This window comes from Halichoeres trimaculatus, unplaced genomic scaffold, assembly GCF_033239565.1.
Source record: "Halichoeres trimaculatus isolate MK-OKI-2021-1 unplaced genomic scaffold, fHalTri1.1 fHalTri1_scaffold_1, whole genome shotgun sequence".
In the NCBI taxonomy this organism is placed as follows: Eukaryota; Metazoa; Chordata; class Actinopteri; order Labriformes; family Labridae; genus Halichoeres; species Halichoeres trimaculatus.
The window spans coordinates 31,455,267-31,468,672 of NW_027437179.1; the positions used below are offsets into that span (position 1 = coordinate 31,455,267).

General features: G+C 37.3%; 1 protein-coding gene across 1 annotated transcript in view; it reads left to right on the forward strand.

Annotated features, from left to right (window-relative positions):
* The first annotated feature begins 780 nt into the window (after positions 1–780).
* Positions 781–13,406, forward strand: part of LOC141791240 (guanine nucleotide-binding protein G(s) subunit alpha-like) — a 35,151-nt gene continuing 22,525 nt past the window's right edge. The window contains exons 1-4 of the mRNA XM_074671523.1: positions 781–2,381; positions 4,583–4,655; positions 7,646–7,700; positions 7,831–7,950. Of these exons, the coding sequence (XP_074527624.1) occupies positions 2,243–2,381; positions 4,583–4,655; positions 7,646–7,700; positions 7,831–7,950 (387 nt within the window). The 5' untranslated portion in view covers positions 781–2,242. The remainder of the gene's footprint in view (positions 2,382–4,582; positions 4,656–7,645; positions 7,701–7,830; positions 7,951–13,406) is intronic.

Below are 13,406 nucleotides of genomic sequence, written 5' to 3' on the forward strand. Positions count from 1 at the left end.
TGTTCCCCTATAACCTTGTAATTATTTTATGAGTACTCATATACATGAATAATAATAATAAAAAAATACCGTTGTAAAATGTTTACATGTTTACCGTACATCAGGGTTTAGGGCACCCTCCAAAAAATATCACAACCACAAATAAACCACAGATGATCTGATAGTCTTTCGGGCCAGAGTCAGTCATGGCCCCTTATAATTGTTGTAACGTTTCTCTATATATGCCTCCCCTATTACTTATTGATTCCATTTCATAAAACATAGACTATGTGCATGTAATGCACAGATAAGCACACAGGGCTGTTTTTGTGCATCTAAAAACTGAAATAGACAAAAAGGAAAAGAAACCAAATTAAATCAAGATGAATAGCCTACATTTACCACAGTAAATTGGTGACCACAAAAAATGATAAGCCATGCAAATACATTCATGAATACATAGCTATACACATTTATATAGATGAAAACCAATGTAGCCTTTGATAAAAAAAAAAAAAAATAATGATAATAGAGTTAAAAATAAAATAATAATGAAGTAAAAAAATAATCCATCAAGTCCAGGACTACATGTTTTAATAATAGAAGTCTCCCACGCAAACAAGTGTGTTAGTAGAAAAATCTGGAAAAATTATCTAGTTTATTCCGTATTGGAATACTTTTTAAACTGTACCTTGATACATATAACTGAAGGATGAAGCCCTCAGAATAAACGATAGCTTTGGGCTTTATTGTGAAAGCTAAAACCGGAAGTACAGAAATTCCGTCCTGTGGAGCTTGACCACGGTTCTTTCTCAGGGTTCCGTGAGAGCCGTTTGCCCCACCCCACCTCTTCAACGCTATCTATCTCAATGTACAATTCAGAGAGAAAAAAGGGGGCAAAAATAATTCAGAGTAACACCGCAAAGGAACGATTCTCATCCCCTCCACCGCTTCACCGGAGCAGACGCGGCCTGTTGGCGTTTAGAAACAAACGTCTCGCCGTTGGATCAGTGATTGAAAACACCGCGGTATGTTCATGTATCATGCACATGTAACCATAATCTACCATACGGATTGAAAGGGAATACAAAAAGCTGGGGGACTTGACAGCGGTCTGTAACGTTACCTGCACCAAACGAGGGCAAATAGCGGAGGAATTTCCACCCATATCACCTGGATATCGCGTTTTATTCAAGGACATCAGACTGCCAAACACCGCCTTCGCTCGCCCCGGAGAAGCTTCCCGATGTGAGGAGAAATACAAATTAACGTAACAGAGAGAAAAAGGACGGAGAAGGGGCCTTTGGGTCTGGTCAAACCCTCCGAAAAAAGCAAGCAGCAGCATCTGACGGGGAGAGGAAATAAAAATTGACATCGGCTAAAAGGAGGATATTACTGATAACGACAACCCCTCCTTCCTTAAAACGGTGTATAATGTGACGGATTTGTGATAGAGAAAGAAGCCCCGGTGTAGCCTGATGATTCACATGCCGTCATTTTAAGAGGAAATATTTATTTTTATTTTTTCCAAGCGCTTTGGTTCACTGTGGAGGATTTCTAACGACCCCTTCAAAATTAGCCCAAAATATCTGTTTAATAGTGGAGGGAAGAGACGGAAAATAGGGCTTTGGTTGTGAGTGGAAATGAATTGAAAGGCAGTGTGAGATATCTGCCGAAGATGGGCTCCGGAGGAGACACTTGCTAAGAAAATTAGGCATAAAAGCGTGGAAATAAATAGTATTAAGAAGAAAGTGTTTAGATTTAATCGCCTTTGAGGAAACAGGACCACCGACGTTGCATTCACGTACATTGCAAAGCTGGAAATCTCACATCCACTCCTCTCATATCAATGTTGATGACTTCATTGCGGATTTACAGTGAAAAACACAAGAATCAAGCATCTGAGAGGGCGGCATCGTTGCTCTGCTCCTTACTGAGGGATCCCTGGTTGATCAATTGCCAGTAAACAGCCACATCCATCTTACACATATACTGGTGGAGCCTGACATTTTTTGTGCGACAGTTTCATCTGCATCTGGTGATGTAGATGACGCCCATTTTGAGCCGGGTGTTCCAGTGCTGGGCCAGTCTAGGAATTTTGGATTGATTGATTTTTCTTCTGATCAACACCCTCCCTCCTTCCTCCCTCCCTCCTTACACCCAGCCACCAAACATCCACCCACCTACCTACTTAACTACCCTTGCCTGCTTGCCTGCCTGCCTGCCTCCCCCCTTGAACCTATCAGTGGGTTTTTGGGAAAAGATGGGCTGTCTTGGCAATAGTAAGACGGAAGACCAACGAAATGAGGAGAAGGCACAGAGGGAGGCCAACAAAAAGATAGAGAAGCAGCTCCAGAAAGACAAACAGATATACCGGGCCACTCACCGATTACTACTATTAGGTAGGTTTTCTTAAATCCATCCTTAACATGTGTGACTGTGACAAAAATTAAGACCCAACATACAATTCCTGTTGATTTACTGCACAGAATGCAACAAAACAGGTGTATTTTGAACTATTTCTGTTTATTAAGATTTGATTTTCACTGAAAAGCATGTTTTGCAGCATGAAACAAGCAAGGTGTGATGCCACCATGCTACCAGGTTTACTGTGAGCATGATCGCAGTATATGAGAGACACCGGACAGACAGAAGAACCCTGTTTGTGTGAAGGGAGCATGCTAAGACCAGGAGGCCACCAACTGGCATTTTGAGTTGTCTTCTTTGCATGTTTTTTTTTTTTACTCCACACTACACAGGGCCTCGTAAGACAAAACCTGGGATGTTTTTTTTGTATCTGTCAAGATCCTAGGTGTTAGCTACAGTTTTTTAAAATATGATAAAGTCCTTTCTGGCCTCATCACCCAGGCCTCCATGTCACGCGACAGTCTGATCGTCAAGGCCAGAGCTACTATCCTGCTAAGCCTCTTGGAGTACTGAGAGCAAATTAGGATTACTATTAGGATTACTAGCTAGCTTCCCTTGAATCACTGTCCCGTTCATTCTAATCTGAAATTGATCCCAGATTTGAACACTTACACTCAGGCGCTAATAGCAGGCCTATAGCCTAGCTCCTTGTTTCTAGGTGAGGAGATGCTATTGCCTGGTTTATTTCACCTCAAGCTAAAACAGATACAAGCACAGGTTTATTGCACCAGTTTTTGTGTATCAGAGTCCAATTTTCATAGGACTTAAATGTCTTCATCAAGAGCTTTTTATATGTGTCATTAATTCATTTTGCTGTGACAGGTTGAAGGCAATGTTCTGGGCTGATCACATCAGTTTGTTTTACCAATACTTCCTGTGCTCCTTCATAATGCTGGGAGCCTTCTGCACATCTGGCAGCAGCAGTAGATGTTTTACACAAGTTGGGGCACTTAAACCAGTTTAAAAAGACCATTATATATTTAAGCCCTCACTTAAATTAGAGATCAGAAATGGTGTTTTTTTTTTTAAATTACAAGCAACTTGGTCATGCTTTTTTGACGTTTTTTTTAAGTACTAAAAAAATTGATCTTTTCAGACATCAAATTGTTATTTTAATGAAATCCATTGTTGAAATGTCTTTCCTGTGGATCCTCTGAGGTTCAAAAAAGGTTGAAAATTATTTGAAAGATCAAAATGTGTTCAGTCCAGGTAGGTTGTAATAACCCCACATACATATGAAACTGTCCTCTGTCACTGCAAAGAATACAATTTTGAAGTAGAGTAAAATGGATCCAAAGTTAAAATAAGGATAGATAAATATTTAAAGAGGGGTTTGTTTGTTTTTATAATGATTATACTTTCCCATTTGTTCCCTTGAAGTAACTTAACATGACTGATAACTTGAAAAAAATCCTTGTTTTTCCTCGCACAATGCTTTGGAAAACCCTTATTTTATTTTATTTTAGGTACTGCCTCTTTAAGGCCCCCTGCACCACAAACCTCCGTCTCTCTTATTGGCCAGCCTTCTGGAAGCCTCTAGAGCTAGGTTCAGACCTTGATGTTTGAAGCCTGCCCCTCCAACATTTCATAAAGATTATTATTTGATGACCCCATCATTTCGGCAAGTCTTGTGAAGATCTTGTCCTTTAATAAGAATGGACCATTTAAGCAGTTAACAAACAGGTTTAGGGATTTCTACAACACATAAATATGTAGGGGTCTGAAAAGTTGCTAATATTAAGCATGGACATCCAGCATTATTACTTCAAATCCATGTTAAAATGAGAAAGCATGATACCCCCTCTTTAAAGTATTTGAGAGGATCACACTCCTGCTTTTTAACGCTGAGCACATCAAACCAGATGGTCACCTGGACCTTTTCATCAGCAGTTTTGTATCCTCACAATCTTGCTTGGTCCTGTGTTTTCATAAGTATGGCACCATTTTGGGATGACTAGGGTGTGGCAGAGAGACGAACATCAAAAGTTTGTTTGGAGTTATAAATTCTACTTCTACAAGCATCACCAAGCGCATGAACACCCTTACAATCCTGTTTGATGAGCTTTAACCCAATCAGTAACCAGTTTCAGGTGGATCCATCTGGATAGCTTGATGTTGTTGAGGCGGTTTTTCATCCTCATTGTCTGACTTCTGTTTGTTTTTCTCTCTGTTTCAGGGGCTGGTGAATCCGGGAAAAGCACGATAGTGAAACAGATGCGAATATTGCACGTAAATGGCTTCAACGCAGAGTAAGTGATTGTTTCTTCCATTTGCCATTTAATTATTGAACCACCTCATGTTTATGTCGGAAAAGTGGAGCAACATTTCAGATTTGGTGTTGCCGAAGGGGTTAGATGTGAAAATAATTGCTGACCAAACACCTTGATTATGTAATGATGATTTTGATGAGACTTCTGGTGCTGTCATGAGACACAAATGGGAGAAATGACCTGAGAAGCTCTAATGTCATGCCGGTAGAAGGTTGCTGGCCCATTTCACTTAGATACAACAGCAGATGAGGCAGTTTGGTTGCATCTTCAACATTTTGGAAGATACTAATGAATGAAAACATCATGACTTTTAAGGCAGTAACATAGGTTATAGAAAAATTAAATAAGCTTAATATTTTTGCATCAAGGTTAACTGTACTATCTGTAATATTTCCTACTTCTTTAGACCGTAAAAGTTAATGAAAGTTTATGTAACTTACTTTTCGTGTGAGTGTCATGTCACTTATACGTCTAACTTAAAGAGGGGGTGTTGTGCCTTTCTATATTTTCATATCCCTGAATTTGTCTGTAATAGCATAATATCTTTGTGAGATCTACATGAGACTTGCTGAATTAATGAGAGCTTCACATAAGGATGTCAAAACTGATTCATGATAGGTTGGAGGGGAGGACCTCAAACACCAAGGTCTGCCCGTTCTTCGGCCTTCAGCAGCCGACCAATCAGAGGGAAGGGGGGTTGTGGAGCAGGGAGCCTTAAAGAAACTGCTGCTAAAATAAAGTTTTTCAGTCAGGGGAAGAAATAAGGAAAATATTTTATATTCTTTTTTTCCTAGCTATAAATCTTTTAAAGCTACTTTGTGACATTATAAAGCTAAAAAAAGCACATTACCTCTTACCTCTACCTCTTCAAATGATCAATCATTTCTCAAGCAGAAATATTAAACTTTCTCTGGTTTTAGCTCCTCAAGTGTCAAGATTTTGTCTTTTAAGGTCGTGTTTTTTTGCATTGCATTTTATTGCAATGAATCGAAAGCTCTGATCCATCGATCCAGAAAAGAATTAACCAGGGTATTACATGTGGTTGTTAGCTTTAGCACTATAGCTGTAACACTATCATCAAATCAGTGACTGTTTTTCAGCCTTTCTTTACAAATGGAATCTAGTGTGAGTGTGTAATCACTCAGATTTAAGTTTTCTATGTAGTGAAATGTTCCATGCATGGTGTTCTAATAAATGTTTTGGAGTAAATACGTGTGACACCAGAAAAAAGCTTTTATCTGTCTCAGGTTGTTTGTGGAAATTTTGCCCTTAGTGTTTTTAAGCCACCCCGTCTTGTGAATGTCATAAAATTCAATCCCAAATTGATGCAATGGAAACTAAAGTCACATTTTTCTATTCTTAATCATGGCTTTCCTAGAAGAGGGATGTCGGGGTAGGAGTATCATCATGTGCTTATTTTTGGGTCAGGTCGAACAGATGCTCCTCACAGACACAGACGCTCTGCTGTCAGGACAAACAGACAGTCCACTGCAGAGTTGTGTTTGGATCTGAGAGCTCGTGTCTCTTTGGGGTTTGCCTCGTTGGGTCTGTCCATGGGGTGCAGGGCAGTGTCAGTCAGGGCAGGGTGCTGGGGGGGATTAAAAGTTGAAAACAGCTTTCTGTAGCTCTTCTTAAGTTAAGTGATCAGGTCGATGTGATTATTTCTGCCCCTGATCTTCAGAAAAATCTCACTTTTTTACATGGCAGCTAATGTTTGGGACGTTTTTGTAATTAAGTTATTTGTGCTGATTTGAGATATCAGAATATTTAAAAAATTAGGTATTTAAATTTATATAATTTTTTTATTTTGTTTGTATTTTTTATTTTGTCAGTAATTTTTTAAGTTTGTTAGTAATTTTTTGATTTTGCTATTTGTTTTTTATTCTGTTTTTTACCAGAACTTTCAGGGTGTTGCTAAAAATAAATCTGAAATGTTAGAGTTTTCGTCATTTTTATGTTATTGAAACATTGATGTTAGACACAATGTAACTTCTATTTGATATTTGTATTTAGAAATAGAAGTAACTCAAGTAGATTTAAGGTTTAGTAAAAGCTTCCTATTGGTGTGTGTGGGCAGACATAGTTCCTGAAACTTCTGCAGAAGTCAGTGCCTGAGCTGGGCCGCCGTAGCAGCGCTGCAAGGAGCTCCTCTGCTGCTGTAACGTTAACAGAATACAGTGCAAAGTGCACTCAAACACAAAGCTTGTGGCTTTTCTAACGTTTAGCATTGTTCCTATACACAAAGATATTTTTCCACTCTTCATTCAGAAGAAATCACACCACGCAGGTTTCTGATTGTGTAAGCAGCTCTCAGGTTGATTCATTTGGGGTATTTCAGTATCAAATCTGACATTTGTCAAACTTAGGAAAGAATTTCATTCCTGCTTTTACAGACCTGGTTTCTGAAAGACCTGCGTGACGTTAAGACTTCTACTACTGGTATCAGTGATGACTACAGACTGAACAAACTGAGGTTTTGGGGTCTAAAGGGACAAAAACTGAGCACTTCATCCTGTAGTTTCATGGAATTTGAATCTGCGTTTTTCTCATTTAAGGATTTGGTTGAAATCAAAGTTTGAAAATGTATAGCAGACACTGTTTTTTTGTTTTTAAATAAATGTATGTGTTACAATTCAGTCTTTAGGCTGTGCTGTTTTCACATAGTTAGTTTTCCCAGTACACAACACATTCAGACTGTCATACTGCTGTCTCAAAGCAAGAGCAAATCATTTCTTCAATTTACAATATTTTGAAATAATCAATCTTTTTTTTAGTTTATTCATCCAAAATCAAATCTGAGGTCAACATTTTGTCAATGTTCTAGGAATAAAGTTTTGCGTCATCATTGAAGAAACAGAATGGGATGTGTTTATTTTTAATCTGATTCAAAGCTAGTCATGCTCTGGTTTTGTGAATGTTTTCTCTTATGTGTGAAAAGACTAACATAGTCTGTCTTGTCTACCTCACAGGGAGAAAAAACAGAAAATACACGATATTAAAAACAACATTAAAGAAGCTATAGAGGTAAGAATTTCACCCCTTGTCCTGTATTTTGTTTTCCTTAAAAGGCTCACCGTGCAGTATCTCAAAGCAGCCCTTTTGTGATGATATTAAGAAAATAACTATCATTTCTTTCTCTGTTCTCTCTATCCAGACGATTGTCTCTGCCATGTCAACGCTCACACCGCCATGCCAGTTAGCCTGTCCTGCAAACCAGTGCCGAATTGACTATGTCATGAACCAAATGAACCAGAAGGACTTTGAGTTTCCTGCGGTAAGTTTTAACTCATCTCTTCTTTTGACATCAGAGTTGCGCTGTTTTTAAATCTGTGACCTGCGGTCTGACGCTAGCTGTGTACTGTTATTTTCATCAAAGAACCAATTGCATCCCTCAGCTTCATTCAGGTTTTTTAGAATGGAAGTATTTCTGCATGTTAGTATCATAAAGGATCAGATGTAACAGCTGAGTCCTGCAGATTCCCCGGTTAGGCGTGCTGGAGGTGAGTCAGATTCCTCATGCGGCAGCTCGCTGGGCTCGCTCGGTGATTGAGTAATTAGCAGGTGTGCTTCTGCTTGGGAGGCTGTGAATTGAATGAGCATCTCACCTGAGAGATCCACACCACCTATTAGCACTGATTGTCTGTAATAACCCTAAATGTGCCTGGAGGGACCTGTCCTCCACAAACACACAGACTCTGGGGGGTTCCTACCTGAGCTGCAGTCTGATCCCACTGGCCTGTCAGAGACTCAGTGCAGGGCCCACTACTCAAACAAATATTTATGTTTCCTCGGGTCTTTTTTTTTTTTTTTTTTTAAATTTAAAGCTACATATTAGTTCATCAGAACATGGCTACTTTTAATGTTAGACTGCTGCCCAGATTACATTCAGTATGCTCCTCATTCTTCCTGGATATTTAGTGGCTGTGATAAATTCTCTGTAGCATTTTAAACTTTATTTTCTGAGTCTTTAAGATTAAGGGAAAGTCACTTATTGTTTTTTATCTGCCCAGCTTATCCCCTTCACAGGTTAAAATTTATGAAGTTCGCTTTACAGCAATACAAATCAGGGTTTAAGTGTATATACGAGTAAATGTGGAGGGAACGTAGAGGCTTTACACATGAAAAACACTGCACTGGAGTTCCACTCAGATTGTATCTTGTGAAAAATGGTTAACGACAGAGTCATATCCAATTGAAGTAACAATATCATGTCATAGTTGTGATAAAACTTATTGTTGGGATAAAAACACTTTCAGTTGTTAAATGACAAAAACAACATTTTCCATGAGGCTAGCTCTAGAATGGCTGGCCAAGGTTTGAAGATTCAAGTTTCAAAGTGTTTATTGTCATGTGCATAGGAAAGAAGCATATTTCTTTATATAAAAAAATGCAATTGAAGGCAACGGAAAATGCAAATAGAATTTCAAACTCTGAAAAATAAGAATTTAATACAATGAACCAAACCTGCAGCATCTTTCATCCAGTCTTAACTATGTTTCTGTCCAGTCCACTCTTCTTTTGTCGCTGAATAAAGGCGTAAGAAATCAGAAAAAAGTATTTAAACAAAAAAGAAAATGTAACGTGTAACGTATGCTGGCAATTTTTCTTTCGACATTTTACCATTCTGGTTTTAATTTCTCTACCATCATCTTTTAGAATATATTTAGAATAACCGTGTTTTCTTATCCTTAATATGAGTGTAGAAAATCTAAAACTTTACTGGCCTATAGAGGTATAACATTATGACATAAAGAGTAACAATACGTAGATCGTACATGGTCTGAAATCAGCGGTATATCCCCATGTACTTTTCTATCACAAGAATTACTTTTACCACATGCTTTATTTCAGTCCCATAGCTCCATATAATCATACAAAAGTATTAAAAGAAGAGATTCATAAATATAGATATAGCACAGAGATAAAATAGCCCCACTCCAGAGTAATTAAAGCACACAAAAAAATATCCCAGTGTGTCTAATAAAATAAATTATCCTGTGTCATTTCATGTTGGTTAAGCCAGCTGCTTCCTGGTTTCATATAGAGAATTAATCAGTGGTCATATTACTAATTAAATATCCATAAAAAAATGACGCTCTAAAAGATAACATCATATATCAGATTGAAATATGTGTATAATAATAATAATAATAATAATAATAATAATAATAGTTGTAATCATAATAATAATAATGATAATAATAACAATAATAATCATAATAATAATAATAGTAGTAATTATTATTATTTTTTTTAAATTATTATTGTTATTATTATTATTATTATTATTATTATTATTATTATTATTAGTAGTAGTAGTACTATATTTCTATTCATTGGCAACAGCCTTTGAATAACTGATATCAATCAGCCAGTCATGAAGATAATATATTAATCAATTGAGTTATTTGGAACTTTTGCATAACTAATATGAGAAATATCCACAACATAGACTGTACCAAATGCGATCTAATGCAGCAGCTCTACCATTAGTTTTACTATATTTTCACTCCTGAAGTCATCCTGGGTTGTGGTGGAGAACTGAAGTGCACTTTATGAAGGCATTCCTTAAATTTTGTCCTCTCTTTTAACATATATGAGTTAAGGAAAATACAGAAACAGCTTTCAGTTTAGCACGCTCCAGTGCACCACCATGTGCTGTTCCTTCAGTAATGAACTCATGATGTAAAGCTAAACTACATGTAATACTGTCAACTTCTTGAATCTTGTATAAACACTACATACCTGCTTCATCAGCTTCTAAGATGTGAGCCTTTTTGATTTATTTCATATTCTAGTTTTTACTTTTTACTCAGTGACAGTCCAAAAGAAGTGCAGCTTTAAATGTTTTACTACCTTGAAAATGTATAAGTAGCCTAAATCTGTGAATGGAATAAACTTTATTTGTCGAGAAATTTGTCAAACTTAAAGATGATTGCAGAACTTTCAAGCTAAAAAGTCAAAAAAATACCTGTCAGATTAATCAACTCTGTAAGATGCCGTTTTAACTGCAGAGGTTTCATGTTGAGAAAGAAGAACATCGTGTCTTCCCTGTTTTTTCTGTCTCCCCCCCAGCAGGATAGCTCCAGTGTTTATACTGACTGTTTCCAGTGACGAGTGTGTGTATTTGTGTGTAAGCAAAAAGAAGTCTCCTGATAATGTCTGTGTTACTTCACAGCAAATGTATTATGCGGGCCGGTCTTGAGCTGACCCGTCCCCTGGGCTGTCGGTCAGTCTGTAGACTTCCACTGAAGACCTGTGGGGTCTTCACAGGGACAGAGCAGCTCGAACTAGTGTGACACTGTTTGGTCTTTTCTCTGTGGACTGTAGAGTCTAGATGTGGGTTCATTACCCTGAGAGTTTTTATTTTTAAAAATGATCAGAATTAAATGTGTGACTCTTATTTTGAACAAATTCTTAACATTGAATCGGGCTGCTTGTTTCTTTAGGAAATAGAGTGTAATAATTATCTGAAGCCTGGCCTCTCCTCCTCCTCCAGCTCCTCCTCCTCCTCAGCTCACCCTCCCTCTGCTGCCCTCGGGGCCTACTGGAAACCAGTCAGACTGGTTGTCTCTGCCTTTAGCTGAGGAAGAGAGAAAATAAGCACAAGAGGCGAATTAAACCTCCACAGCCTTCATTCATTCCTAATCAATAACCCATGTAGACATGGTTTGGATTCAAAATGCTCCTTTCAGATTTTATTCATGAAACTGAGCTTTTCTTTTCATGGTGTTTCACACCCTTTGAAGGCTTCTCCTTCCTCTGCCACCTGTCCTGAGTCTCTGTGCTCCTAGCATGCAACATTGCAGAGGAGTTATAGCAGTTAAGTTGGTTGAGGCAGTTTTATTGACTGTAAATATCTCAATCACAAATGTGCCCCACAGCACTTTAGTATTCTGACAACATCAAAAAGTCTTTGAAATGGTCCTTTAGAAAGCAGAAATTACTAAAAACACGCTAAAAAGGGCGAGGAAGAAATCTAAGAAATCCCAGTTTTATTTAGTTTGTTAAGTCTAAGTTTAGTTTGTTAACTTAGAATCTCTGAAACTACTTTTTGAAGTCTTCAGCAGTTAGTAAACTGTGGTGCATTTAAGGGACATGTTAATCATCCTCCTCCTTGTTCTGAAGTTTATAAATAGTGTTGGAGTGGTTATGAAACAAGAGAAAAATGGTCTCATATTTTTAATTTTAATATTTACAGCATGACACAAATTATATCATTTGTTTGACGCGTAGCTTGACAGGTTTCTTAGTTAATCTCCTCTTCCATCTGATTTCATCAGTGAAGTTCAGCTCAAAGTTAATCTCATAATTCTGCTGTATGTCTGTAGACCAATGTCTAACAGTAGTCTCAGTTGTTCCTATTCTTAAACTCTCAGTGAGCTGCACAACCACAGCAAGAGACATCATAAAGCAGCTTTCTCTTTTTCTCCTGTCAAACTCTCTGAATTATACAGCTGGCCACGAATAAACTTTATGATGGAAAACATTTCCTCTTTAATTGTAAAACTTTCAAAGAGGAACAGATGGTAAAGTTGAGCTTGTTGACTGTATGCTTCTCTGTTGGAAGGGGGAGTGGGACCATTTTATCTGTTGGTCCAATGATACGTTTCACGAGAGGAGGAAAAAAGATTAGAGGCTATTTTTAAGAAATGTAAAATTTAGACCCCTTCACTTATTGGCTAACAACATTATTACAATTTGTCCATGTAAAAGTTTCTCTATTTTTATATTTTGATTATATTCAACAGGAAATTATTTTTGAAGCTTCTCTCAAATCTCCAGCTCATTTCAACTCAGAAGGAGTCTTCTGCTTTGTTCTTAATAGTTAAAGCAAAGGAAAAGATTTAGAACTGAATCATAGTTGTTGTCATACTCTATTAGTCTTACTTAGGAAAATCTTTGAAGTCCATATTATTTGCTTGGAATTTGCTTGAAGAATCTGGTGCAACGACTCAAATTTGATTTATGATTAGTTTAATATCTACTGATCAAAAAGACCACTTCACTGATAATAGTGTTTTAAAAATGTCATTTATGTGACAAAAAATCTGTTCAGCTCTGAATTAAACGGGAAAAAGAATCAGCAATATTTTTTTCCACAGTAATTTATTGTTTGGCAGAAATTAAAATATTCATTGCACCCAGCTTCGGCTGCGTTGATTTTCTGTGTGAGAAGTGAAGGCATTCATTAGACTGTTGTCCAGCGAACAGAGCTTAAGGAAAGAAAACTGGCAGTTCTTTGATTAATTTCAGAAATTTGAGACTGTTAAAGGAATTTATTATTAAAGAATGAAATAATTATTTTGGAGTTTATTTTTGTGGCAAAGAAATGCTGTTTTGCATCTAACAAATGCCCATGGTGTGCAAAATTTAACCCCTAAGCCAAACTCTTGCCCCAGATATCATGCAATTAATATAAGTGCAAGTTTGGGTCATTTTTTTACAACATGCTTTTCCCAAGCAGCAATCTTTTGTCTTGTGAAATGATACAGATGCTGAAATGTGTCCACTTGAGGCTGCCTGTCAAAGCACTGGAAACAACATACACACCCATTCCAAGAAGCAAATTTTTTACAGCAAAAATAAATATGTTAACAGCTTGAGTAAAAAACCATTTTTGGTCCAAATGGCTAATTCCTATAAGTGCACACTGTAAGAGGGGAATTTTTTATATACTATTGTTTTTGAAAATTTTTCGGTTGCCAGTTTTGCTTAATTAGGGGCATG